This window comes from Anomaloglossus baeobatrachus, chromosome 1 (genome assembly GCF_048569485.1).
Source record: "Anomaloglossus baeobatrachus isolate aAnoBae1 chromosome 1, aAnoBae1.hap1, whole genome shotgun sequence".
NCBI lineage: Eukaryota > Metazoa > Chordata > Amphibia > Anura > Aromobatidae > Anomaloglossus > Anomaloglossus baeobatrachus.
In genome coordinates, this window is record NC_134353.1 from 449,341,644 (window position 1) to 449,369,404 (window position 27,761).

Genomic DNA, 27,761 nt, shown 5'->3' on the forward strand with positions numbered 1-27,761 from the left:
TTTCTCACAGATTGGCTGTACTACCTGCAGTTTAAAATTGCGTACCAGAAATGGAGAGATGGTGTAGAATGCAGAGGTGGTGTCGCTTTCTTGTCAGCAGAGGAACCCTCACTTACTATCCCAGACAATGAAACTATGCCCCTAAAACTGGCAGCACTTTTTGCAATTAAAATTGCGTAGTAAAAATGGACAGGTGGTGTACAATGCAGAGGTGGTATAGCAAAATTGTCAGCAGAGGAACCCTAACGTAGCATCCCAGACAATGAAAGTATGGCCCTAAAAATGGCAGCACTTTTTGCAATTAAAATTGCGTAGCAAAAATGGACAGGTGGTGTGCAATGCACAGGTGGTGTAGCTAGCTTGACAGCAGAGGAAGCCTAACGTAGTATCCCAGACAATGAAAGTATGGCCCTAAAAATGGCAGCACTGTTTGAAATTAAAATTGCGTAGCAAAAATGGACAGGTGCTGTAGCTTGCTTGTCAGCAGAGGAAGCCTCACTTTCTATCCCTGACAATAGAAACTATGCCCCAAGGAATTGCCTGAGCTGACGTTTAGCCAATCGTTGTGATATAAACCCTTGCATAGCGCTGGCACAGACCTGCCTAGCAACAATGGCTATGAACGGCTGTAAAGCAGCCCTGAAATGGGCTGAAATTACAAGTAGTCACTAATCCCTAAAGCGCTGTGTAGATTGCACTGTATGTCTATAGCACACACAGCAGCAGCGGGAGCGGTGGCTGTCACACACTCGCAGCAGTGAGATAATGGCGGCGATGGGGAAAATGGCCGGGTCTTATAGGGCAAGGACATGTGACATGCACAGCCTATGACACATGCCCTTGCTTGTCTGGCAAAAATCCACTTTGCTGTGTGTGTGTCTGTGATTGGTTGACAGCCTGGCCCGCCCCACTGTACGCGCGGTTAGGAAACAAAAACAACAGGTGATCGCCATTCTTTCAGCACTCAGCAGCACTGATCTAAACCGTCCCCCCTGCACACTATACGCTGAATTTTGATAATATCATTATTAACAGTGACTGACACTATTACAGTGAAAAGCCAGCTAGTAACTAGCTACGCTTTTTGGTGATCGAACCGTTTTCGAACGGTAACTCAAACTACCGAACTTGAAGCAAATCGTTTGAATTCGTCGAACGACTCACACACCGCCCAAAATCACTCGAATTTGAAACTGGTGAACCTCGAACTTCGTTCAACTCTAGTTGGGACTCCATGGGCCAGGTCAGTGTTCTGCAAATCTTTACTGTCCACAGGATAAGCTATAGCCGCTCCATGGAAGGTAAAGGATTCGTGGAGCGCGGACCATGGAACGGAGTCCCGTGAATGGATCAGTCACACTTTAGTTGTCCCTGGAGTAAAATAAGAATAATCCTTATACTCCCCTCCCGCCAAGCTGTTGTTCCAAGGATACCAGCATGGCATTATGTCACATGAGCGCTGCAGTCAGTCAGTGGCCACTGATGGACTGCAGCGCTCACTTCGTGCAGTTTGGTCAGACAGAAGCGTGAGCCATTAGCAGCTGCTTCCACCCTACATGAGTGCAGTAGTCAATGGCACTCTGCCCATGGAACAGGCGAATATACCATGTTTCACTTTATGCTGGGACTACAGAATTTCAGGTGCCTGAGCAGTGAACAACACATAAAAGGCATGAGGTAAAATCCAGCACATATCATGTGTCAGGTGTATTCACGTACAGCTTCGTACATGGATTCTACAGCAGAGTTGCTCCAAATGCCACATAAGAGCTCCATTTACTCTGAGGGGCAGATATCTGGCCTAGGGGCTCACACGGCTCTAGCCCTCCGGTAGGAAAGCTACGCTGTGCGGTTCTCCCAGCAGTGGCATTGATTCTGCTACAATGATCAGCAACAGCCCTCTGCGTCACTCACGTAAGGCGCGTTATTTACGTAAGGCTCGTCACACGCCGGAACATGTAGTGACTGTGAGGTTGTAGGCGGTGCGTCCTGTCAGGGTCATACTACAAGTCCCGTCAGTCCTTGCGCGACGGCCTAGCTTGTTATCCGGTGTCCTTGCCCTCGGTCACAGGTTCCCGGCTTCACCATGCTGTCTGCCCGCGGTTTATTGGCTCTTCGCCGGGTGGTACTGGGGCACGTGAGGTGCTATGCCGAGGCGGCACCGGCTGGCTCCCCAGCTATGAGCTTCACGTTCGCCTCCCCCAGCCAGGTTGTATGCTGTTTGATGTATGGAATGCTGGTCATGTCATTGTATGAGAGGGCACTGCTCCGTGTAGTCCCCACATACAGGGCAGTGGGTGTAGTGGGCTGCCTCCATGGCTGTATGCACACAGGGGCGGCCCCGGAGGAAGCAGTGTCCTGTAGGAGAGGGCTTCTTGGTCACAGTGCCTTCATCCTAGCAGGAAAGTGGCTAATGGAAATCTGCGCTTCGTCACTTTCTCCATGTTATGTCTAGGGGTTGTACTGAAATCCCAAGCCGGGTCACTCCTCCATGCCACACACTGCCTCTTGTAGGAGCTATGCAGACTGAGATAGCAAAGTATTGTATGCCTGTATTCCTGTTAGGCAATCTGACAGTATCAAGCCCGCCCCATACGCATTGGACTAAGGCCATTTATCCAGCCTGGCTTCTCCTCAGCAGACCCTACACCCAACAGCCTGGAGAGACAACGATTGGACGTTTCATAGAGGCAGCCAGTGCGCTTTCATTATGGCTGAAATCGCCCATTTCAGCCGACTTTCATCTGATGTCTGTGGCACCATCATTCAGGCTCATACACACGAGGTGGACTCTTCTCTAGCCCTACAAGGCTCACGTTTCATACTGAAGGCTTTCTGTATCAGTGGTGTTTGTCAGTTATCATAAATGGTTGATAGAAGTCATTAAAACTAGGACCTTTTCATTGCCCATCGGAGAGGCTTAGTTAGCTGAATGTGTCCACATCTTGGCTCAGATGGCTACACTAAAAAACCTGCTGTCCGCTACTTGAGGCACATTTTAGACTTTAGTATCTAAGTTAAGAGATTTACTGTGAATACATCTACAATAGGTGGTGAGAAGTTAGAAAAGACTGCCTGGCCTACATGTACAGGCCACATATGTGCATGACTTGTAACCTTCCACAATGTGTTCTGATCCTCCATGTTGGAGTCTCGTTTCCTGTATTGGTGTCAGTTCTGTGGCTGTCATTGTGACCAGTGTCTTTCATGCAGGTCTTTTACAATGATGCTAATGTGAAGCAAGTAGACGTTCCTACAACAACAGGAATGTTTGGCATCCTGGCAAATCACGTCCCCACGCTACAGGTTCTCAGACCCGGCCTCGTCACAGTGTTAAGTGAAGATGGGACCACTACCAAATACTTTGGTTCGTATACTATATCTGCTCAAATGTATACAATAAAGTAGGATCTTTGTGTCTGAGAAATACTTCACTGTAAATTTATAAGAAAAGTCTGCTTCAAGGGGTTATCCAGTCACCTTGAGTGTTGTTGACCTAGCCGTAGTATAGGTAACCAATATCCGAGCCTTGCACCCCCACCAATCGGCTATTTGCAACTCTTGCTTTGACCACTTTTAGACTGTGTATGGTATGTTGAAATCCAAAACGAATCTCCGGCACTCCAATGGAAGAATAAGAACAAAGTCTGGGTTTCTTTGGTGTTTTTTATTGTGAAAAATAAAAGAAGTCTCCTGTACTTGCTGTGGACTTATAACGCCAGGAAGCGAAGGTTTATATTTATCTGTCAAAAGTAGTGGAGAGGACAACAGATGGTATTGAGGTCCTATAGTAATAATAGGACCTCAATACCATCTGTTGTCCTCTCCACTACTTTTGACAGATAAATATAAACCTTCGCTTCCTGGCGTTATAAGTCCACAGCAAGTACAGGAGACCGTCATTACCAACCAGGGTAATTCCTGTCAACCCCAGACTGATCCTATCTAGTATCTTGATACAAATACCATCTGTACACCTCTTCACTACTTTAGACAGGCTGTCCCCTCTTGGAGGAGATAGGTGCTCTATCTGTGCAGTAGTCACTGAGTCCTTCACCCCTATCCGGCAGACTTGATTTGCGGCCCCCTACCCTTGCAGAATACCACTATATGATCCCTTTGGCAACACTGACCGGCTGACTTTGATATCTCGCTATATGGTCACAGTGCTCACACGTACCAATCCTTCTCTCCCCATTTTAAGTGATGACCCACATCGCTCTTTTTTGGTGCTTTTCATACATCGATTCCTTTATCTCATAGTCTGATAATACTCTCGATAAAGGTCCCATTGTGACCGAAACATTGAGACAGAGACAGACTTCTTTTATTTTTCACAATAAAAAACACCAAAGAAACCCAGACTTTGTTCTTATTCTTCCATTGGAGTGCCGGAGATTCGTTTTGGATTTCAGCTGATTATTTTCTCCAGAGCACCCTATTATATTCAGTGAGCCAGGTCTATTCGATATATTGTGTATGGTATGTTGGCTGTTCTTGGTACGGCAGCCCAGTTATTACTGAGATAAATGGGAGACGTGCTGCAGAATCAGAGAACAGGCACTACAAAGTGTACAGAGCCATAATGGGAGATGCAAGCTAATCTGTGGGGGTGCTGGTTATTGGACCGCCACCAATATTGAAGACCAGTACTTACAATAAACATTTTTAATTCTACAAAAATGGTAAAAATCCATGCCTTATCTTATTTCTAAATCTGGCCCCCCTTTTAAAGCTAGTTATGCATATTAATTTACCCCCAATGTGTCCAGTAACAATCAGGTAAATAATAAGATAACCCTATGACTAAGAATGGGGACTTAATACGGTAATACTATAAAATGACTTATTTTCTCAAGCACTATACCAGTAACGGATACAGAGCTAATATGATTTCTATAGGGTCTAAGTCCCCTATTGCACGGCATAGTTAGTTTTCAAAGGCATTTTGGGGGTGACTGGCACCCTTTTAATAATTCTTAATAAGGAGGAGAGGAGAGGATTAATCGATGACTGGAGCTTTTAGCCTGGATATGTTGTATAATAATTTTTCTTAAACGCTTCTGATCTCTTGTGCGCTGAACGTGTATTCGTGTAATGACAAATTGCTTTGCTCTGCTGTCCTTTCTGTAGTGAGCAGCGGTTCGGTGACTGTGAATGCAGATTCCTCTGTGCAGCTGTTGGCTGAGGAAGCGGTGACTTTGGACATGCTGGATCCCAGTGTAAGAATAATACAAGTCACTAGTTCCATTTCCCCCTCTTTGCATATGAGGTCACTATTTGCTTCTATATTGTTTTGTACATAGTGGAATGAAAAGGGTAATGCTGTATGTTATATTCTGCCTTTAACATCTGTGCATATAGGTTCATCATTTTTTAAAGTTGAAAGAAGACACAAGTCCAAAAAGTTCAACTTATAACCTAACATTGATCCAGAGAGAGGCAAAAACCCCATGACAGCTGCTAATTGCCCATATTAATCCCTTATACAGGGGTGCACAACATCTTTTGGTCCAAGGGACACAGTCATACTGAACTAATCCAAAGGGCCTAAAAAAGAAATTGAAAGGGGTACTTGAATAAATACATCTGCAGAACCACAGGCAGTGTATTAACCCTTTAAGGATGAAGCCAATTTTGTCCCAAATGTCCAGGCCATTTTTTTTGCAATTCTGACCCGTGCCATAGGTTATAACTCGGAACGCTTCAGCGGATCCCAATGATTTTGACATTGTTTTTGTGACCTATTGCAGTTCAGGATGGTTATAAATGTAGGACGATATTTTTTTGCTTTTATTTGTGAAAAAAAATCAGAAATGTGACATTTAGAAAATTTCACAGTTTTCAAACTTATAATTTATTAACTATTTTATGTGACATAACGCTCTGGTTTATGGGCATTAAATTAAATCTTCCACTTGTCTACTTTACATCAGCGTAATTTTTGAAACCACATTTTTTTGGGGGGTTAGGAAATTAAAAGGGCTCAAAGTTAATCAGCCATTTCCCATTTGAGAGGCCTAGTTGACAGAAAATATCCAAAAGTGACCCCATTCTAAAAACTGCACCCCTCGCTGCTCAAAACCACATCCAAGAAGTTTATTAACCCTTCATGTGCTTCACAGGAACTAAAGCAATGTGGAATGAAAAAAAAACAAAAAAATATCATTTTACCTAAAAAATGTTGCTGTAGCCCTTTTTATTTACTTTTAGAAGAAATTACACAACAATATGGACCCCAAAATTTGTTCCCCGGTGTCCTCTGAGCGCTGATGCCCCCTATGCGGTCAGAAACCTCTGTTTGGACAAATTAAAGGGCTTGGAACAGAAGCAGCAATATTTGAATTTTAAGAACACAAATTTGGCTAAAATATTTTGTGTAGCCGAGTATTTAGCAAAAAAACCAACAAATAATTAAAAAAAAAATGACCTGGAGCCCCCCCCTCCATTTTTGATAACCAACGAGGGTTGAGCTGACGGCTGCAGATCGCAGCTGGCAACTTCATCTTGTTTGGTAATCCAAAGCGGAGGTCACCTCACGCTGTGTTTGTTTGTTTTTTTTTTTGTTTTGTTTTTTTAAATACAGTACAGATCAAAAGTTTAGACACACTTCATTCATAGAGTTTTCTTTATTTTTATGACTCTGAAAATTGTAGATTCACATTGAAGGCATCAAAGCGATGAATTAACATATGTGGAATGGAATACTTAACAAAAAAGTATGAAACAACTGAAAATATGTCTTATATTCTAGGTTCTTCAAAGTAGCCACCTTTTGCTTTGATTACTGCTTTGCACACTCTTGGCATTCTCTTGATGAGCTTCAAGAGGTAGTCACCTGGAATGGTCTTCCAACAGTCTTGAAGGAGTTCCCAGAGATACTTAGCACTTGTTGGCCCTTTTGCCTTCAGTCTGCAGTCCAGTTCACCCCAAACCATCTCGATTGGGTTCAGGTCTGGTGACTGTGGAGGCCAGGTCATCTGGCGTAGCACCCCATCACTCTCCTTCTTAGTCAAATAGCCCTTACACAGCCTGGAAGTGTGTTTGGGGTCATTGTCCTGTTGAAAAATAAATGATGGTCCAACTAAATGCAAACTGGATGGAATAGCATGCCGCTGCAAGATGCTGTGGTAGGCATGCTGGTTCAGTATGCCTTCAATTTTGAATAAATCCCCAACATCACTGACTGTCAGTAATTAAAAAAAAAAAAAAAAAAAAAAAACTAAACACAAATTAAAATTTATTTGAAAAATACTCCCTAACATATTCCCTCTTTCACCAATTTTTGAAAACAAAAAAAAAAGAAAAATCCGGTCCACCGTAATCCATTTTGGAGGTCCCATGACTCTTCTGGACCTGCCAAAATATGGGGGGAGCACTCAAGGAACCCCATTTTCTGGAAGTGGGGTGCAGTGACCTGAAAATACTGTAGCCACACGCCCCAGGTCCACACCACGGCAGTGTGAACTGCAATAACCTCAGTATCGCTGCACGCAGGAAGCCAGCTGAGTGCTGCTCTCTGCGCATGCGGCCAACATCTTTTCAAAAGTAGGGATCGCGGGGGATTGACACTGCAGGAGGTACCAGGGGGTGACTGGGTGACCTGGCTGGACCGGGGGGACTCTTCTGTCATGTCAGATGCAACAGAAATCAGAGGAGGAAGATGAATGCGGCGGGCGCACCACTCATGCGGCCGCCATTTTAGATCTGTAGGGGGTTGGAGTTCAGGGAGCACTTTGACCACATCAGGGGACCAGGGGAGGAGATTTATCTCCCATCTGATTTGTTTGATTATGCCAGGTGGGAGATGAATCCTTTTTTACCAGCGCTGCTATTTAATGTAAAGTTATCACTGTTATTCAGTGTATAACCGTGATTGGGGACAGAAAAAAAAACAGCCTGAATCGTGATTTCCAGTGTCTTGGCTACCCCTGTTAGCTGAAACCCTGGGGATTTTCCGACGCTGGGTGGAACTATACACTTATTTTATTTTATTAGTTTTTTGTCGCAGATTTCAACCGGCGGATCAGAATAAGTACCCTTTCTTGCCTCCATTTTAATTCGTAAGGCTGTCGTAAAGAGGTTAATACATCATCAGAACCAAGTGTAGAGTATTTGAGAGAGAATTGAAGAGCATATGCTCCAAAAAAAAAAATCTGTGAACACACCCAAACTTGCGCTTAGTTTTTGCAACAGAAATGCAACAAAATTCTCCGGTTTTAATATGAAGCATGTTAGAAATTGCTACATGATCAGAAACACAATTGGTACATGAATGCAGCACCTGAACCACAGTCAGTACTTGAATGTTTTACAAAGCTTCATTCTGGGATCAATTGCAGTTTTAGGTCAGCGCACATACATTTAGTATGCGCTATAATGGAACCTGTTAAGTTCCGAGTGTACCCAGAACCACTCGCACTTCTGGGTGCATATCTAGAATCCCTCCCTATTTGTCCCAGCATTTACTATCTTCCATAAACAGATCTTTAGAAAAAGTATTTCTAAAGATTGTTTATGTTATGCTAATTATGGCAGTGACTAGTTGCAGGCATGTTAGTTCCCTGACTAGTTGCCGACTTAGCATGTTACCACTCCCCTATGGGTGTGATAACATGCTTTTACAATGCCCAAGCGTCATGGCAACACGATACAGAGCCATTAGCACTGAGCTTCTTTGACGCCGGGTGTAAGTGTCCTGGCTTCAAATACGCTCACTGTCCATGATCGGAAGTTGCTCGCACTTCCAGTCACGCACACTTCTCAGTAGCCAGGAATATGTATCCCGGCTTCAGAGATTATACTTCTACCAATCAGTCTAAAGGCCCCGTTAAACGCAACGACATCGCTAACGAGATGTCGTTGGGGTCACTGAATTTGTGACGCATATCTGGCCTCGTTAGCGACGTTGTTGCGTGTGATACAAGCGACCGCTAATGATGCAAAATACTCACCTAATCGTTGATTGTTGACACGTCGTCCATTTCCCAAATATCATTGGTGGTGCAGGATGCAGGTTGTTCGTCGTTACTGAGGCAGCACACATTGCTGCGTGTGACACCCCAGGAACGACAAACACTGTACCTGCGTCCTCCGGCAACGAGGTGGGCGTGTCTTTCATGCGGCTGCTCACCGCCCCTCTGCTCCTATTGGCTGCCTGCCGAGTGACGTCGCTGTGACGCCACACGAACTGCCCCCTTAGAAAAGAGGCGGTTTGCCGGCCACAGCGACGTCGCTAGAAAGGGAAGTACGCGTGACGGGTACTAGCGATATTGTGCGCCACGGGCAGCGATTTGCCCGTGACGCACAAACGACGGGGGCGGGTGCTTTCATGAGCGACATCGCTATGATGTCGCTGCGTGTAAAACACCCTTTTAGGTCTCATTCAGAGATCGCTGATTTTTCTTGTAATTGAAAAGACAGCCCAATTTAAATCAGTGTTTTGGATCCAAATTTGGTCAGTGTTTTTTACCATTCGTGATTGGTCACTGATTGTCTTATATCGTGAAAAAAAAATTGTAAAGATTTTCCTGCCCATTGCAAAAATGGACAGCATCTGTGTGTTTTGTGAATCAGATAAGCTTTTGCAGCAGTAGTTTGGCAGAAAAGGCTTTGAAAAGTCGTATAAACTGGGCGCAACAGGAGGCTGCACTAACATTATGTAACTTTTTGGCATTTTTACACCATTTTCATGCAGCTCAGACAAGTGGATAAAGCGGTGACCTGCCGTATGGCAAATATATTGAGTGCTGTTCGCTATGCAAGAAATGTTACTCCAGCAGGGACTGGAGTAGGATTTGTGACGAGGCGCAGACAGGTGTATACGCCACTCCTCCAGCGCTCCTGATTAATGACGAGGCATATACCTTTTCATGGATCGGGAGCATCTGATTCCAACTTTCATGCAAGCCAGCATGAACCGCTGCAGACTTGTGAATCCTCACAGTACACAGTGTCTGCGCTGTCAGGATTCTCCAGTGCTAGGAATGGGCGGTCATGTGACCACAAGTATGAGATGTGCATTCTTCGGCCACATTCTGATTAGACCTATTTGGCTTCGGTCAATTCACTTGCCTTGAGCGAGAGTTTGCATGTCTAATTGCCATTTGACTACATGTATGAAAATCTCAGTGACTACAGATTTGTACCACAAGGCTGGACAACCCCTTTAACCCCTTCATGACCTTGAACATACCTATATGTCCTAGCTGAAAAGTGGGTTCCCGACCTTGGACACATAGGTGCATCCAGGCAATCACAGGGGCAGAGGAGCTGTACCCGGCGCAATCGCCGCCGGGGACTCTGCTTTCCTAGTCAAAGTCCTCACACCATCCCTGTTTGTTTAACCCCCTAAATGCCACAATCAATATCGATCACGGCACTAAGGAGTTTGGGGGAGGATCACGCTCCCTCACCTCCGATTGGTGCCCCCATGATATAATGGTCAGGGCCCAATTATCGCCATGGTGATTCGAGGTAGTCATGACTATCTCTGGGTCTCCAGACTACAGGAAGCCTCAGGGATCATGCCTGCAGCTCTGACAGCTGCACTGTGCTGCAATGATCAATCATTGCAATACAGTGCAGTTGCACTCAGAACAGTGAAAGGTAATATCTCATTTAGGGACTAAGTAAAGAAGTGTCAAAAATAAAAAAAAAATGTAAACCTTTTTTTAAAAAAAAGCAAAAAAATGAAGAACAGAAAATTATTCCAACAGTTCTATTTATGTAAATAAAACCTACATTTTTTGTATTGCTGTGTCCATAACAACCTGATCTATAAAACTGTCACACTAGTTAACCCCTTCAGTGAAAACTGAAATAAAAAACTTAGCAAAAACTATATATTTTCATCATACAGCTGACAAAAAAGTGGACTAAAACGCAGTCATGCATAAATAAAAATACCGCTGAAAATGTAATCTTGTCCTGCAAAAAAGCTGCCATACAGCTCAATCAGTGAAAACGTAAGAGCTATAGCTCTCAGAATACAGCAAGGCAAAAAAACCCTATTCTTCTACTAAAAAAGTTTGGTTTTTTTAGTGTAAAAGTTGCAAAATATTTAAAAAAAAAAAAAAAAACTAAATACGGTATTGCTGTAATCGCCCTGACCTGAAGAATAAAGTGGTCTGATCACTTTTCGACACTGTGAACGGCGTTAAAAAATAAAAAATACTGAATTGCTGTTTCTTCTTGATTCTGCCTCACAAAAAGCAGAATAGAAAGGGATCCAAAAATAGTGTGGCCCAAAATGGTACTAATAAAAAAACAAAAACAAAAAAAAGCCTTCTCATGACTGTCAGCACAAAATGTAGTAATCTATGGCCTTCCAAATCCGGTGACCTTTATTTTGTAAAGAAGCGTTTATAGTGTGATAATCAAACCCTAAAAAACTATATATAAATCTGGTATCCCTGTAATCGTACTGATCTGAGGAATAAAGCTGTAAAAAATAAAGCCAATTCTTCAACTGCTGTTGATTTATTCACTCTGCCTCTCAAAGATCGCAGTACGGCGCGGCTCATACTTGTCCTGCTCTCTGCGCTGAGCACTTACAACGGGGATTGTGTGTAGATCTCTGAAAAACGTGATTCAGACAAAATTCCCAATGGAAAATTCACTATAAGGCAGTGGGAGTTACTTTAAACTCCCTTCTGGCCGATGGTGTGGAGGTGGGTTCACACTATTTAGGCGTGCACAAAAGTGCGTTCATCAAAAGTTTTATTCATCTTTTGAAAAAACTGAGTCTAGATCAACTCTGCTGAAACAAAGGCAGATCCAGCGCCTTAGCAGGGGAGATTCAGGAAGTAAAACTCCAAACTTTATTAAGTCCAATAAAAAAATACAAAGGTACAGACCACCTTGTGGGGGGACAGAGAAAAAGAGTGCCCCAAGGACGGAGGAAAATTCCTACATGTTTTGACCAGTGAAGGTCATGATTTGGTCGAAACATGTAGGAATTTTTCTGTCCTTGAGTCAGTCATCCTTTTTTGTATTTTTTTTATTGGACTTAAGTTTGGAGTTTTACTTCTGGAGTCTCCCTGCTAAGGCACTGGATCTGCCTTTGTTTCTGCATCGTTTGTTCTCGCCCGGGTCTGGGTGTTTTTCCGTGTTCCGCCGGTGTTCCATGGAGTGAAGCAGGGTGAGCTGGATTTTTTTTTTTTATATATATATACTTAGATTAACTCTGCTGCCTCAATATTGTGAAAGGATCCATCGGGGGTTTCACATGAATCCATGTATTTTAGAGTTGTAGATAAAAAGCCTGATGGAAGTGCTCAGCATAGAGAACAGGATAAATGTGGACTGATCCAAAATGTTCTCTACTGAAATTGCCACCAAATGGCATTCAACTCAACCCACAAAAACACAAGTCCCCACTAAGGTTCGTCATCTGTTAACGGAAATGTAGGGGGCTTTCTTGTTACTGGTAGCATAAGGGCTCTGAGAAAACACTATGGGTAGAGAGCGAAACCTGCTCTCCAAAATTCTTGTAGTGAGGAGAGCCTGCTTAATTTATGGGGTGCAAGTTTCCAGGAGCATGAGCTGGGCACAATGTACGGGCACTATAATGTACTGGGACTTATTTGCATTTTTAATTTTGCAACATTCACTTTGCTTGACACCATGGGTGTTTTTCAGAGACTAAACAGTCACTAGACCCATTGATGAATTCCCAGAGGGGTGTAATTTCCAAAAATTTGGTCAGGAGATTTTTTCTGTTCTGGCACTTAGGAGCTCTGCAAAAATCAAATAAATGGCACTCCTTTCCTCTCAAGCCCAGCTGCTTGGCCAAACAGTCTCATGTGGGCTATTTCCACATTCAGGAGAAATTGTGTAAGACATTATGGGGCCTTTTTTTTTTTTTTTTTTTTTTTTTTCTTGTTCCTTTTGATAAAATTAGAAATATGGGGCTACAACATCATTTTAGCTTTAAAATTGTAATTATTTTTTGTTCACTGCCCAATAGTATAACATTTTGTGACACCTGTAGTATCAATATGCTCACTACAGCTCCATATGAATTCATTGAGGGGGTGCAGTTTGTAAAATGGACTTGTGGGGGAGCTCCACTGTTTTAAATCTTAACTCCAATGTGGCGCTCTTTCCCTTGTTCACTGTGCCTCAAAAGTAGGTTTTGACCACGTGTGGGGTATTGGCGTACTCAAGAGAAATTGCACAACAAATTTTATGGTTCATGATCTCCTGTTGCCCTTGTGAAAATGAATGATTTAAGGGTTGAAGCAACATTTGCACCTGAGGCTATGTGCGCACGTGTGCGCTCTGCACGGCACCTAAAAGGTGCGCTTCAGAGCGCAGCTGAAAAGCTCCGTTCTGAAGCGCATGGTGCCGGCGAGAACGTGCGCTCTGCCTGCAGCTCCTGCCATAGACAGAGCAGGGGCTGCCGGCAAAGCGCACGGAAGAAGTGACATGTCACTTCTTAGAACGCAGCAGTTCGGGCAGCAGCCGAATCGCTGCGTTCTAATATGCCTTGTGCGCACGTCCCCTGCACAATCTCTATAGATTGTGCAGGGGACGCAGGACGCATGCAGTTACGCTGCGCTACAAACACACGTGCGCACATAGCCTGAGAGTTCACAGTGCTCACCAAACATCTAGATAAGTTCCTTGAGGGTTCTAGCTTCCAAAATGGGTCACTTGTGGGAGGTTTCCACTATTTAGACACATTGTGGCTTTACAAACGCGACATGGAGTCCGGTAATGATTCCAGCCAACTTTACATTCAAAAAGTCAAATGATGCTGCTTCCCTTCCGAGCCCTGCACCCAAACAGTAGTTTTCCACCACAAATGGGGTATCTGTGTACGTGGGATAAATTATACAATACATTTTGTTGTCCATTCTCCTGTTTCCCTTGTGAAAATTAAAAAAAAAAAATAGGTGTAAAAGTACATTTTTTTTTTTTAATTTTTTTTTTTTGTGGGAAAAGATGTACTTTTTAATGTTTACAGCTCAACGTTATAAAATTCTGGGGGTTCAAAGTGCTCCCCACACATATAGATAATTAGACGTACCCCCCACCCAAGGTATTTATCAAAATGGGGTCACTTGTAGGGGGGGTTCCACTCTTTAGGCACTTTAGTGGCTCTCCAAAGGTAACATGGTATCCGCTAATGTTCCCGGACAATTTTCCGTTAAAAAAAAAAATTCAAGTGGCGCTTCTTCCCTTACAGGCCCTGCTGTGCGCCCAAATAGTGGTTTTCCGCCACATATGGGCTATCAGCGTGGTTGGGAGAAATTTCACAACAAATTGTATGGTGCCTTTTCTCGTTACCCTTGTTTAAATGCTAAATTTAATGCTAAAGTAACATTTTTGTTGGAAAAAAAAATTGCTGATAAACTTTCAACCCTTCTAACTTCCTCACAAAAAGTTTTGTGCTAATGTAAAGTAGACATGTGGGAAACATTATTAATAATAATTGTGTGGCATAACTCCCTAGTTTAAAGGCATTAAAAATGTAAAGTTTAAAAATTGATATTTTCATCAAATTTCCATTTTTTTTTTTTTGTTTAAAAAAATAAATAAAAAAATCGCCCTAAATGTACTCCTACCATGAAATACAATATGTCACGAAATAACAGCCTTAAAAATCACGGCGATCTGTTGAAATGTTCCAGAATTATAACCTCGTAAAGTGACAGTGGTCAGAATTTAAGAAATTGGCCTGGTAATGAAGGGGAAAACTGGATCGGGGTGAAGGAATAATGTATCAGGTCCATTGACTTGCAAGGGTGATTTTGATCTGTGACTGATCAAAATTGGAGATATGAATAGCGCTATAACTAGGAGTACATATTTTATTAAAAAAAAAAAACACTGACTGAACATACAGTGGGTACGGAAAGTATTCAGACCCCTTTTAACTTTTCCACGCTTTGTTTCATTGCAGCCATTTGGTAAATTCAAAAATTATTATTTTTTTTCTCATTAATGTACTCTGCACCCCATCTTGTCAGAAAAAAACAGAAATGTAGAAAATATTGCTAATTTTTTAAACAAGAAAAACTGACATATCACATGGTCATAAGTATTCAGACCCTTTGCTCAGTATTGAGTAGAAGAAGCACCCTTTTGAGCTAGTACAGCCATGAGTCTTCTTGGGAATGATGCAACAAGTTTTTCACATCTGGATTTGGGGATCCTCTGCCATTCTTCCTTGCAGATCCTCTCCAGTTCAGTCAGGTTGGATGGTGAATGTTGGTGAACGTTGGTGGACAGCCATTTTCAGGTCTCTCCAGAGATGCTCAATTGGGTTCGGGTAAGGGCTCTGGCTGGGCCAGTCAAGAATGTTCAGAGTGTTCTGAAGCTACTCCTTTGTTATTTTAGCTGTGTGCTTAATGTCATTGTCTTGTTGGAAGGTGAACCTTCGGACAAGTCAGAGGTCCAGAGCACTCTAGAAGAGGTTTTCTTCCAGGATATCTCTGTACTGGGCCGCATTCATCTTTCCTTCAATTGCAACCAGTTGTCTTGTCCCTGCAGCTGAAGAACACCCCCATAGCATGATGCTGCCACCACCATGTTTCACTGTTGGGATTGTATTGGGCAGGTGATGAGCAGTGCCTGGCTTTCTCCACACATACCGCTTAGAATTATAACCAAAAAGTTCTTAGTCTCATCAGACCAGAGAATCGTATTTCTCATAGTCTGGGAGTCTTTTATGTGTGTTTTTGCAAACTCTATGTGGGCTTTCATATGTCTTGCACTGAGGAGAGGCTTCTGTCGGGCCACTCTGCCATAAAGGCCCAATTGGTGAAGGGCAACTTTCTCCCATCTCCCTACTGCATCTCTGGAGTTCAGCCACAGTGATCTTGGGGTTCTTCTTTACCTCTCTCACCAAGGCTCTTTTCCCTCGATTGCTCAGTTTGGCTGGACAGCCAGGTCTAGGAAGAGTCCCAAACTTCTTCCATTTAAGGATTATGGAGGCCACTGTGCTCTTAGGAACCTTGAGTACTGTTGAAATTCTTTTGTAATCTTGGCCAGATCTGTGCCTTGCCACAATTGTCTCTGAGCTCCTTGGGCAAATCCTTTGACCTCATGATTCTTATTTGGTCTGACATGCACGGTGAGCTGTGAGGTCTTATATAGACAGGTGTGTGTCTTTCCAAATCACATCCTATCAGTTTAATTAAACACAGCTGGACACCAATGAAGGATTAGAACCATCTCAAGGAGGATAACAAGGAAATGGAAAGCATGTGATTTAAATATGAGTGTCAGAGCAAAGGACCATGTGATATTTCAGTTTTTCTTGTTTAATAAATTTGCAAACATTTCTACATTTGTTTTTATTCCTGACAAGATGGGGTGCAGAGTGTACATTAATGAGAAAAAAAATGAACTTTTTTTTGAATTTACCAAATGGCTGCAATGAAACAAAGAGTGAAAAATTTAAAGGGGTCTGAATTCTTTTCGTACCCATTGTATCTATCAAAAATGTCTGAAGAAGACCTTAGGATGTTTGTAATTAGTTTTGGATTCTACCTGCCAATAAATGTCCCAGCTCTCCCCTACTCCACAATTTTCTCTCTAAGGCCGGGATTACACTGGCATATAGCATTGGATGCGAGATGTTAATGACACTCTGCTCAAACTCTGCTGCGAGCGTGAGCCAAGTGTCATCTACTCTGCTCCGAATCTCTCGTTTGTGAAAATTGGATCACAGGTGAGAAGAACTTAATTTCTCCATTGTCTGTCTCTGCGTATATCGGATAACATCAAGGTGCAGTCCGATGTTTCATACGCACCCATAGACTTTTATCCGATATACGCTACCAAACGAATTGGCAAGAGAAAACAAAAATGCAGATCTGCTCTGCCTTGTTGAATAACACTGATCAGAGTGCTTGGAGAGATATTCTGATGTTGTACTCCCCCGTATTATACACTAGTGTGAGCGAGAACTAACCCTCTCTCCCAGTAAGTACACCAAACGTGATTTAACCCCTTCACGGCCTAGAACATAACGGTACGTCCTAAATCACGAAGGGGTGATCACAGCTGGCTGCTGCGGTGCGCCAGCAGTGGTCTCCGCACATGTCTGCTGATTTCAACAGCAGACGTGTGCCTCACAGCCACAGATGGATCCGCGATCCACCGACGCCTGTTTATCCCTTAAATTGCGCTGTCAAAATGTGACAGAGCAATTTAAATGGCTGCAGCAGGGAACGTGCCTTTCCCCGCCGCCATCAGAGGCCCCATGACTCTATCACAGGGAGCCGATAGTTTCCATTCTAATGACGGGTCATGTGAAGACTCCGGTCGCTATCATGACATAGTTCCTGTTACAGCCAAAAGTGCAGCGGCTGCAACAAGAATGCAGCATTTCTGCAATTTCGAGCTGTGCTGCTCTAATCAGGAGAAATGAATGAACGATCAGACTGCTGATCCTTCTAGCCCCATGGGGGGGATTAGTAAACGCGTTTTTTTTTTTTTTTCACGTAAATCATCAATGCAGGCACATCCTATATGACTCGCTGGACACAAACCCTTCCACTAGGTCCTCCTGAGTCTCCAGTATATACTTACGAGCGTTCTACTCATGTGACACTGGTACTTACCAATTGAATACTACAATCTAACCTATAATCCATACGACTAACAAGAAATATTATTAACCAACTTCCTAGATTGCACTTTGGTCTCTTTAAGGAGCTTCATCCACTAGTTATTCAGTGGTTCTCCTACTCATAAATTTGTATGGTTCCAGGCCTGGTGACACCCAGAACTTTACCATTTCTTTTAAATCTATCGTACGTCTGGCTTTGGCAACAAAAAAAACTGCAGTGTATTTCTTCATAAAAAAAAACATGGCAGCAGCAGAGATATAATAACTGCAGTATAGCTGCTGCTAATCATTGGACTTGGTGCTCATGTAAAGGTAGACAAGACATGCTATAGTTGTGACAGCATTTCTGCAGCTCTGTCGACAGGTTGGGGCAACAGTGAAGAGGCATTGTTGGATGAGCAAGTGTAAGCAGAGCTGATTTTCTTATTTTTTGATTAAAAAAAAAAAGTTAAAACTTGAAATCCTGTCTAAGCAAATTAAAACAAACAATAAAACCAGAATTATTAGAAGTCCCAAATTGAACAGTAGAAAATTAGTCAAAAATGTCATCAGATTCAGCAACGCAACGTTAAAGCAATGTGGTGATCTTTATACAGTGGGGAAAAATAGTACTTGGTCAGCCACCAATTGTGCAAGTTCTCCCACTTAAAAAGATGAGGCCTGTAATTGACCTCATAGGTAGACCACAACTATGAGAGACAAAATGAGAAAACAAATCCCGAAAATCACCGCGTCTTATTTGGCAAGATATTATTTTTTTTTTTGTAAATTATTGTGGAAAATAAGTATTTAGTAATCTAAAAACATGCAAGATTTCTGGCTCTCAGACCTGTAACTTCATTAAGAGGCTCCTCTGTCCTCCACTCATTACCTGTAGTAATGGCACTTATTTGAACTTGTGATCAGTAAAAGACACCTGTCCACAACCTCAAACAGTCACACTCCAAACTCCACTATGGTGAAGACCAAGGAGCTGTCGAACACCAAAAACAAAATTGTAGCCCTGCACCAGGCTGGGAAGACTGAATCTGCAATAGTCAAGTAGCTTAGTGTGATTAAATCAACTGTGGGAGGAATAATAAGAAAATGGAAAACACACAAGATAATCTCTCTCGATCTGGGGCTCCACGCAAGATCTGACCCTGTGGGGTCAAAATGATCACAAGAACGGTGAGCAACAATCCCAGAACCACACAGGGGGACCTAGTGAATGACCTGCATAGAGCTGGGACCACCGTAACAAAGGCTACCATCAGTAACCCACTACGCCGCCAGGGACTCAGATCCTGCAGTGCCAGACGTGTTCCCCTGCTTAAACCAGTACATGTCCAGGCCCGTTTGAAGTTTGCTAGAGAGCATTTGGATTATCCAGAAGAGTATTGGGGGAATGTCATATGGTCTGATGAAACCAAAGTAGAACTGTTTGGTAGAAATGCAACTCGTCGTGTTTGGAGGAGACAGAATGCTTAGTTGCATCCAAAAAACACCATACCTACTGTGAAGCATGGGGGTGGCATCATGCTTTGGTGCGGTTTCTCCGTGTTGCCCAGCAACAGGCCCGAAACATCACTGCTCTAAAGGAGATCTGCATGGAGGAATGGGCCAACATACCACCAACAGTGTGTGCCAACCTTGTGAAGACTTAAAGAAAACGTTTGACCTGTCGTTGCCAACAAAGGATATATAACCAAATATTGAGATGCCCTTTTGTTATTGACCAAATACTTATTTCTTTTTCGCTCCTAATTGGGAGACCCAGACAGTGGGTGTATAGCTACTGCCTCTGGAGGCCGCACAAAGAACTACACTCAAAAGTGTAAGGCCCCTCCCCTTCTGGCTATACACCCTCCCGTAGGAGTACGGATTCCTCAGTTTTAGCTTTGTGCGCAAGGAGGTCAGACACGCACGCATAGCTCCATTGTTTTTAGTCAGCAGCAGCTGCTGACTATGTCGGATGGAAGAAAAGAGGACACATATAGTGTCCCCAGCATGCTCCCTTCTCACCCCACTTATGTCGGAGGTGTTTGTAAGGTTGAGGTACCCATTGCGGGTACGGCGGCAGGAGCCCACATGCTGATTCCTTCCCCATCCCCTTTTACAGGGCTCTGGGTGAAGTGGGATTTACCGGTCTCCAGGCACTGAGACCGTGCTCCATCTACAGCCCCTGGAGAAGATGCTGGATGGAGCGGAGTACATCAGGGACATGGCCCTGCTTCCTTAAGGTACTCTGTGTCCCCGTGCATTTGGCGCTCACACCGCAGCATGCTGGGTGTTGTAGTGCGCCGGGGGACATCAGCGCTGCGGCGCCTGTGCCATAGCCTCATTCAGCTTAGCTGAAGCAGGCACACTTATGGGACTCGGCCGCGCCGGCCGCTGGGACTGCGGCACGGCTGGCACTTGTAGTGCGCCGGGGACTTCAGCGCGGCCTGCGCTTTTACGGCGGCCGCGCTGATAACTACAGTCCCCGGCTTTTGCGGCCTGCTTCCGTTCGTTCCCGCCCCCAGACCTGCCAGTCAGGAGAGGGGCGGGACGCTGCCCACGTCTAGGACTCGGGCGCGCCGGCCGCTGGAACAGCGGCGCGGCTGGCACTTGTAGTGCGCCGGGGACTTCAGCGCGGCCCGCGCTTTTACGGCGGCCGCGCTGATAACTCGAGTCCCCGGCTTTTGCGGCCTGCTTTAGTTCGTTCCCGCCCCCAGACCTGCCAATCAGGAGGGGGCGGGACGCTGGCCAGTGCACAGCGCTGAGGGCTGGAGTCGTTTTTACATACTCCAGCCCTCACAGTCAGCACAGAGGGGACACTGTTCCCGCACTTTTGTTGGGGAACTCCCACGGACCGCCCCTCTCCACAGACGCCGGCAGCCATTCTTGCTGACACGCTGAGCTGCAGAGGGGAGCCGGGGAGACCCAGACAAGGCATTCTGCAGCCTCTTACCCGCTGTTCAGCGGGCGGTAAGCAGCCCTCAGGGCTCACCCCCTCTTGTGCTCGTAGTATTCTTAGTATTTTGTTGCTACAAATACTTGGTATTACATAGCGCTGGTCGCCCTTTGGCTATAGACTCTCTCACATGCAGAGAGCCAGCAGCATGTCGCCCGTAAAACGCAAGGGTGCCAAGGCACAGACATTGTATGCTTCCTGCACCGCATGTGGGACTTTTCTACCGGCAGGCTCCACGGACCCCCATTGTGTGCAGTGCTCGGCCCCTGCGGCGCTTGCACAGTCGGGACCTCTGCTGGACGTGTCCCAGGGTGTACCACCTGTGAATGCTGTCCAGGTGACAGGAACTGAGTTTGCAGCTTTTGCTGACAGAATGTCTCTCACTATGTCACAAATTCTTGACACATTGCGAGCTAGGCCTGTACTTCAGACCACGGACACTGTGCATGTATTGCCCCCTGGTCCCCCTCAGCTCCTAGCTCCGGGACGGGCATCTACACCTCAGGGTGAAGACTCTGACTCGGACGATGGCCCCGGGCAGCCTAAGCGGGCTCGTTATGACGGGCCTTCACATTCATCTCAATGGTCTGGATCCCAGCGGGATGAATCTATGGGTGATGAGGCGGACGTAACTGATCAGGATTCTGATCCTGGGACCGCTCTCAATCTAGATACACCAGATGGTGACGCCATAGTTAATGATCTTATATTTAACATCAATAAGATGTTGAATATTTCCCCACCAGCTCCTCCTGTAGAGGAGTCAGCTTCGCAGCACGAGAGAATCCATTTTAGATATCCTAAGCGTACATTAAGCACTTTTCTGGACCACGCTGACTTCAGAGACGCAATCCAGAAACCCCACGCTTATCCTGAAAGGCGTTTTCCTAAACGACTTAAAGATACACGCTACCCTTTTCCCTCTGAAGTGGTCAAGGGTTGGACCCAGTGTCCAAAAGTGGATCCTCCAATTTCCAGGCTTGCAGCTAGATCCTTGGTTGCTGTTGAAGATGGAGCGGCACTTAAAGATGCCACTGACAGGCAGATGGAGCTCTGGCTGAAATCCATCTATGAAGCGATTGGAGCGTCATTAGCGCCTTCTTTTGCGGCCGTATGGGCACTCCAAGCTATCACGGCCGGGCTTGCGCGAGTCGACTCAGTCACACGTGCATTTGCCCCGCAGGTAGCACCATTGACCTCGCAAATGGCGGCATTCGCGTCGTACGCGATTAATGCTGTTCTTGACGCTACAAGCCGCACGGCAGTGGCGTCAGCCAACTCAGTTGTTTTGCGTAGGGCTCTGTGGTTGAGACATTGGAAAGCAGATTCTCATTCCAAAAAGTGCTTGACCAATTTGCCTTTTTCTCGTGACCGATTGTTTGGAGAGCGTTTGGATGAAATCATCAAACACTCCAAGGGTAAGGACTCTTCCTTACCGCAACACAGACAAAACAAGCCCCAACAGAGGAGGGGTCAGTCTGGTTATCGGTCCTTTCGAGGACAGGGCAGGTCCCAATTTGCCTCGTCAAAAAAGACTCAAAAGGACCAGAGACGTTCAAATTCTTGGAAGTCTCAGTCACGCCCAAAAAGACCAGCCGGAGGAACCGTTGCCAAAACGACGTCCTCCTGACTTGCGGTCTCCGATGCCCACACCCGCGGTCGGTGGGAGGCTGTCCCACTTTGGCGACATTTGGCTAGCAAGCGTCAAGGACCGTTGGGTGAGAGACATTCTATCTCACGGGTACAGGATAGAGTTCAGTTCTCGTCCGCCAACTCGTTTCTTCCGAACTTCTCCACCACCAGACCGAGCCGATGCTCTGTTGCAGGCGGTGGCCGCTCTAAAGGCGGAAGGAGTGGTGACCTCCGTCCCTCTTCAGGAACAGGGTCACGGTTTTTACTCCAATCTGTTTGTGGTCCCAAAAAAGGACGGATCGTATCGTCCCGTCCTGGATCTGAAGTTGCTCAACAGACACGTAAAAGTCAGGAGGTTCCGGATGGAATCCCTACGCTCCGTCATAGCCTCAATGTCTCAGGGAGATTTTCTAGCATCAATAGACATCAAAGATGCGTATCTCCACGTGCCGATTGCACCAGAGCATCAGCGTTTCCTACGTTTCGTCATACACGACGAGCACCTACAGTTCGTAGCGTTACCCTTCGGTCTGGCAACAGCCCCCCGGGTCTTCACCAAAGTCATGGCAGCAGTAGTAGCTGTTCTGCACTCGCAGGGTCACTCGGTCATCCCGTATCTAGACGACCTGCTTATAAAGGCATCCTCTCAAGAAGCATGCCAACACAGTCTGAAGGTGGCGCTAGACACTCTCCAGACTTTCGGGTGGATTATCAACTTTCCAAAGTCTCATCTAACCCCGACCCAATCTCTGACTTATCTTGGCATGGAGTTTCATACTCTATCAGCGATAGTGAGGCTTCCACTGGACAAGCAGTGCTCGCTACGGACTGGAGTGCAATCTCTCCTTCAGAGCCAGTCGCACTCACTGAGGCGCCTCATGCATTTCCTAGGAAAGATGGTAGCAGCAATGGAGGCAGTCCCGTTCGCGCAGTTTCATCTGCGCCCTCTCCAATGGGACATTCTGCGCCAGTGGGATGGGAAATCGACGTCCCTCGACAGGACCGTCTCCCTCTCTCAGACTGCCAAGGACTCTCTACGTTGGTGGCTTCTCCCCAACTCATTGTCACAGGGAAAGTCGTTCCTTCCCCCGTCCTGGGCAGTGGTCACGACAGATGCGAGCCTATCAGGGTGGGGAGCGGTGTTTCTCCACCACAGGGCTCAGGGGACGTGGACTCAGGAAGAGTCCACATTGCAGATCAATGTTCTGGAAATCAGAGCAATCTATCTTGCCCTGCGAGCCTTCCAACAATGGCTGGAAGGCAAGCAGATTCGGATTCAGTCGGACAATTCCACGGCGGTGGCGTACATCAACCACCAAGGGGGAACACGCAGTCGCCAAGCTTTTCAAGAAGTCCAGCGGATTTTGACGTGGGTGGAAAGCAGAGCGTCCACCATATCTGCAGTTCACATCCCAGGCGTGGAAAACTGGGAAGCAGACTTTCTCAGTCGCCAGGGCATGGACGCAGGAGAATGGTCCCTTCACCCGGACGTGTTTCAACAGATCTGTTGCCGCTGGGGGTCGCCGGACGTCGATCTGATGGCGTCACGGCACAACAACAAGGTCCCAGTTTTCATGGCACGGTCTCACGATCACCGAGCGCTGGCGGCAGACGCCTTGGTTCAGGATTGGTCGCAATTCCGACTCCCCTATGTGTTCCCACCTCTAGCATTGTTACCCAGAGTTCTCCGGAAAATCAAGTCCGACTGCCAGCGAGCCATACTCGTCGCTCCAAATTGGCCAAGAAGGTCGTGGTACCCGGATCTGTGGCATCTCACGGTAGGCCAACCGTGGGCACTACCAGACCGTCCAGATCTTCTGTCTCAAGGGCCGTTTTTCCATCTGAATTCTGCGGCCCTGAACCTGACTGTGTGGCCATTGAGTCCTGGATCCTAGCGGCCTCAGGTTTATCTCAGGGAGTTGTTGCCACAATGAGACAGGCTAGAAAACCATCCTCAGCTAAGATCTATCACAGGACGTGGAAGATATTCTTAGCGTGGTGCTTGGCTCAAGGGTTTTCTCCCTGGCCATTTGCATTGCCAATTTTTCTTTCCTTCCTGCAGTCTGGGTTGGAAAAAGGTTTGTCCCTTAGCTCGCTTAAGGGTCAAGTCTCCGCGTTATCCGTATTCTTTCAGAAGCGCTTGGCACAGCTTTCTAAAGTACGCACGTTTCTCCAAGGAGTTTGTCATATCGTTCCTCCTTACAGACGGCCATTGGAACCCTGGGATCTGAACAAGGTTCTTCTTGCTCTTCAAAAGCCGCCTTTCGAGCCTTTGAAAGAGGTTCCCCTTTCTCGGCTTTCACAAAAGGTAGTTTTTCTTGTAGCGGTCACGTCTCTTCGAAGAGTGTCCGAGCTGGCGGCGTTATCTTGCAAATCTCCCTTCCTGGTGTTTCACCAAGACAAGGTAGTACTGCGTCCAATTCCAGAGTTTTCTCCCAAGGTGGTTTCTTCCTTTCATCTCAATCAGGATATCACTTTGCCATCTTTGTGTCCGCATCCAGTTCACCAATTTGAAAAGGGTTTACATCTGTTGGACCTGGTGAGAGCACTCAGGATTTACATTTCTCGCACGGCGCCTCTACGCCGTTCGGATGCGCTCTTTGTCCTAGTCGCTGGTCAGCATAAGGGATCGCAAGCTTCCAAATCCACCCTGGCGCGGTGGATCAAGGAACCAATTCTTCACACATACCGTTCTGCTGGGCTTCAGATTCCATCTGGACTGAAGGCCCATTCTACCAGAGCCGTTGGTGCGTCCTGGGCGTTGAGGCATCAGGCTACGGCTCAGCAAGTGTGCCAGGCGGCTACCTGGTCGAGTCTGCACACGTTTACCAAACACTATCAAGTGCATACCTACGCTTCGGCAGACGCCAGCCTAGGTAGACGGGTCCTTCAGGCGGCGGTGGCCCACCTGTAGGAAGAGGCTGTATGACAGCCCGTTCATGTGGTATCTTTTTACCCACCCAGGGACTGCTTTTGGACGTCCCACTGTCTGGGTCTCCCAATTAGGAGCGAAAAAGAAGAAGGGAATTTTGTTTACTTACCGTAAATTCCTTTTCTTCTAGCTCCAATTGGGAGACCCAGCACCCGCCCTATCTGTTTTTAGGGTTTCGTTTTTTCGGGTGCACATGTTGTTCATGTTGTTTCTTAAGTTCTCCGATCTAGTTATCGGATTGAATTTGTTTTTGAAACTGTTATTGGCTTTCCTCCTTCTTGCTTTGGTACTAAAACTGAGGAATCCGTACTCCTACGGGAGGGTGTATAGCCAGAAGGGGAGGGGCCTTACACTTTTGAGTGTAGTTCTTTGTGCGGCCTCCAGAGGCAGTAGCTATACACCCACTGTCTGGGTCTCCCAATTGGAGCTAGAAGAAAAGGAATTTACGGTAAGTAAACAAAATTCCCTTCTTTCCACCATAATTTGCAAATAAAATCTTGCCACATCAGACGCAGTGATTTTTCTGGATTTTTCTCATTTTGTCTCTCAGAATTGTGGTCACCTATGATGTCAATTACAGGCCTCTCATCTTTTCAGGTGGGAGAACTTGAACAATTGGTGGCGGACTAAATACTATTTTTTTTTTTTTTCCTCACCGTATACTATGATAAACCATCACATCTTGGCCCTATCTTTGGCCAGCTCTATGATGAATAAGTGGTAACAATTACTTATGTCTGCTTTTTTTTCTAGAGTGCAAAGTCCAACCTTGAAAAGGCCCTGGCAGAGCTGCAGAGTGCCGGAGATGAAGTAGCAAAGGCAGAAGCACAGGTTAACCTAGAGGCTTGTGAAGCCATTGTTAAGGCCCTGGAATAAGGGCAGGTTGGTATCCCTGTATGATGTTCTTACTTTCTCAAATACACATGTGTTTATTGCACTTGGCAATGCTTGTAGTCTGCTCCTCCTATGTACTTGCACAGCTCTGCATTGTGTCCCTTGTGCTCTGTGGCTGGATCAGCCTGCATGAGGTACAGACTGCTTCCTCATACTTGGAATGCATTGCCATCTCCAGCATGGCTTTATCCTGTGTTTTTTTTTGTTTTCCCCTCCTGCTCTCTCCCATAGATTTCTGACACATCCCTCACCCACCTTACATCTGGTATTGCCATGCTCTCACATCTCCTCTATGCACATGCGGACAAATGCTCTTTCTGTGCTTGTACATCCTCCTCATCCCACCCATTGTTTTGCAGATTCCTTCTCCTGCCATCTTATTCATATGTGCCTTCATCTTTTTTTGTATTAATCTAGAGTATGTCTGACAAACAACTAGGCTTTATGAAGTCCATTGTAACATGGGAGATTTTGTATTTTCTGAGATTAGGCTTTTCATTTCCTTTCATTATAGTGTTTGTATAGGAAAAAAATCTGCTGTGCTTTATAATCTATGCCGAACCTTTATATCCCACTGCAGCTAGTCGGCATTTTGCTGCATTCTGCTGCCTTTCATTTAGTAATGAGTGACTGTCTGCTCGGAGCATCAGCTTACCACAAGGTGGTGGTAATGTGATATTTCTCATGCTCCACCACATAGAAATGAAGGGGGAAGTGTATTGGTTGCTCTTATTTTTATACCATTTTTTTTTTCTTTTTACAGGAGTTTTGTCTGTTATACAGCACTTTCTGGCCGCTGGCACCCCCAAAAAATAAAAATGTCAAAAACCAACAATCTTGTGTGCTGCTTTCTTTTGCGTGACATACGGTTTTAGTGCCATCTTATGTTTCCTGACCTTTCTGATATTCTCAGAAGAATACTATTGCATAATAGATTAAAAAAAAAACAAACTTCAAAGATCACTGGTAGCTATGTGAGCTGACGTAAAATCTGTAGTCATGCAGAAACTTACACCTAACTTATAATCGAAAATGATAGTATATCAGTCAGGAGACCTTTTAAGGTAATCTTAAAGGGAAGGTGTTGCGTTTTTTTATTTTGTATTAATAGTGATTTAGAAATCAAGTATTTTCAATACAAAATAAAACTCACTTTTTATTTTTGTATTTTATTTTCGTTTTACTGAAGCACTAGGTGCTGCCATCTTGGATTTGCTGAGTGTAACGACAGTTACCTCCTTTATGGCAGTGCCCAGGGCATAGAAGACCGTGGTCGGGCTGGGACTCTATTACTGTATAACTGTACATAGAGAAGGCGTCTGCTGTGACCTTGACGCGTCCCCTGGGAAGTCTGTATCATAGCAGAGGGTGGAGATCAGCGCCAACATTGTGGAGCTCATAGCATATGCTCTCTGCTCCACTTTCCCCCTGTCAACCGCTGGGATGTGTGCGTACTGGGTGCCAGATGCCGCCTCTCCCCCTGCTGTTACGGTCTCCAATGACACCCCCTCCCCCTTCTCTAATTAGCCCCGCTACCCCCCCTCCCACCCCGCAGGTGCGCTCGCGTATGCGGCAGAGCATTGCGTGCGCGCGCGGCAGAGCATTGCGTGCGTGCGTGCGCGCGCGGCAGAGCATTGCGTGCGTGGCAGAGCATTGCGTGCGCGGCAGAGCATTGCGTGCGCGGCAGAGCATTGCGTGCGCGCGCGCGGCAGAGCATTGCCACACATGCTGCTCGGTCACACACAGTATATAGCAGTGATGACGAACTTATGGCACGCGTG

The 27,761-nt window shown here is 45.6% G+C and overlaps 1 protein-coding gene across 1 annotated transcript; it reads left to right on the plus strand.

The window, feature by feature from the left end:
- The first annotated feature begins 1,997 nt into the window (after positions 1–1,997).
- ATP5F1D (ATP synthase F1 subunit delta) lies at positions 1,998–26,815 on the plus strand. Its single transcript, XM_075337886.1, has 5 exons — positions 1,998–2,209; positions 3,214–3,367; positions 5,134–5,222; positions 25,840–25,968; positions 26,744–26,815. The coding sequence occupies exons 1-4, from the start codon at positions 2,087–2,089 to the stop codon at positions 25,960–25,962; spliced, it is 489 nt and encodes a 162-aa protein (XP_075194001.1). The 5' UTR covers positions 1,998–2,086; the 3' UTR covers positions 25,963–25,968; positions 26,744–26,815.
- Positions 26,816–27,761: the final 946 nt, after the last annotated feature.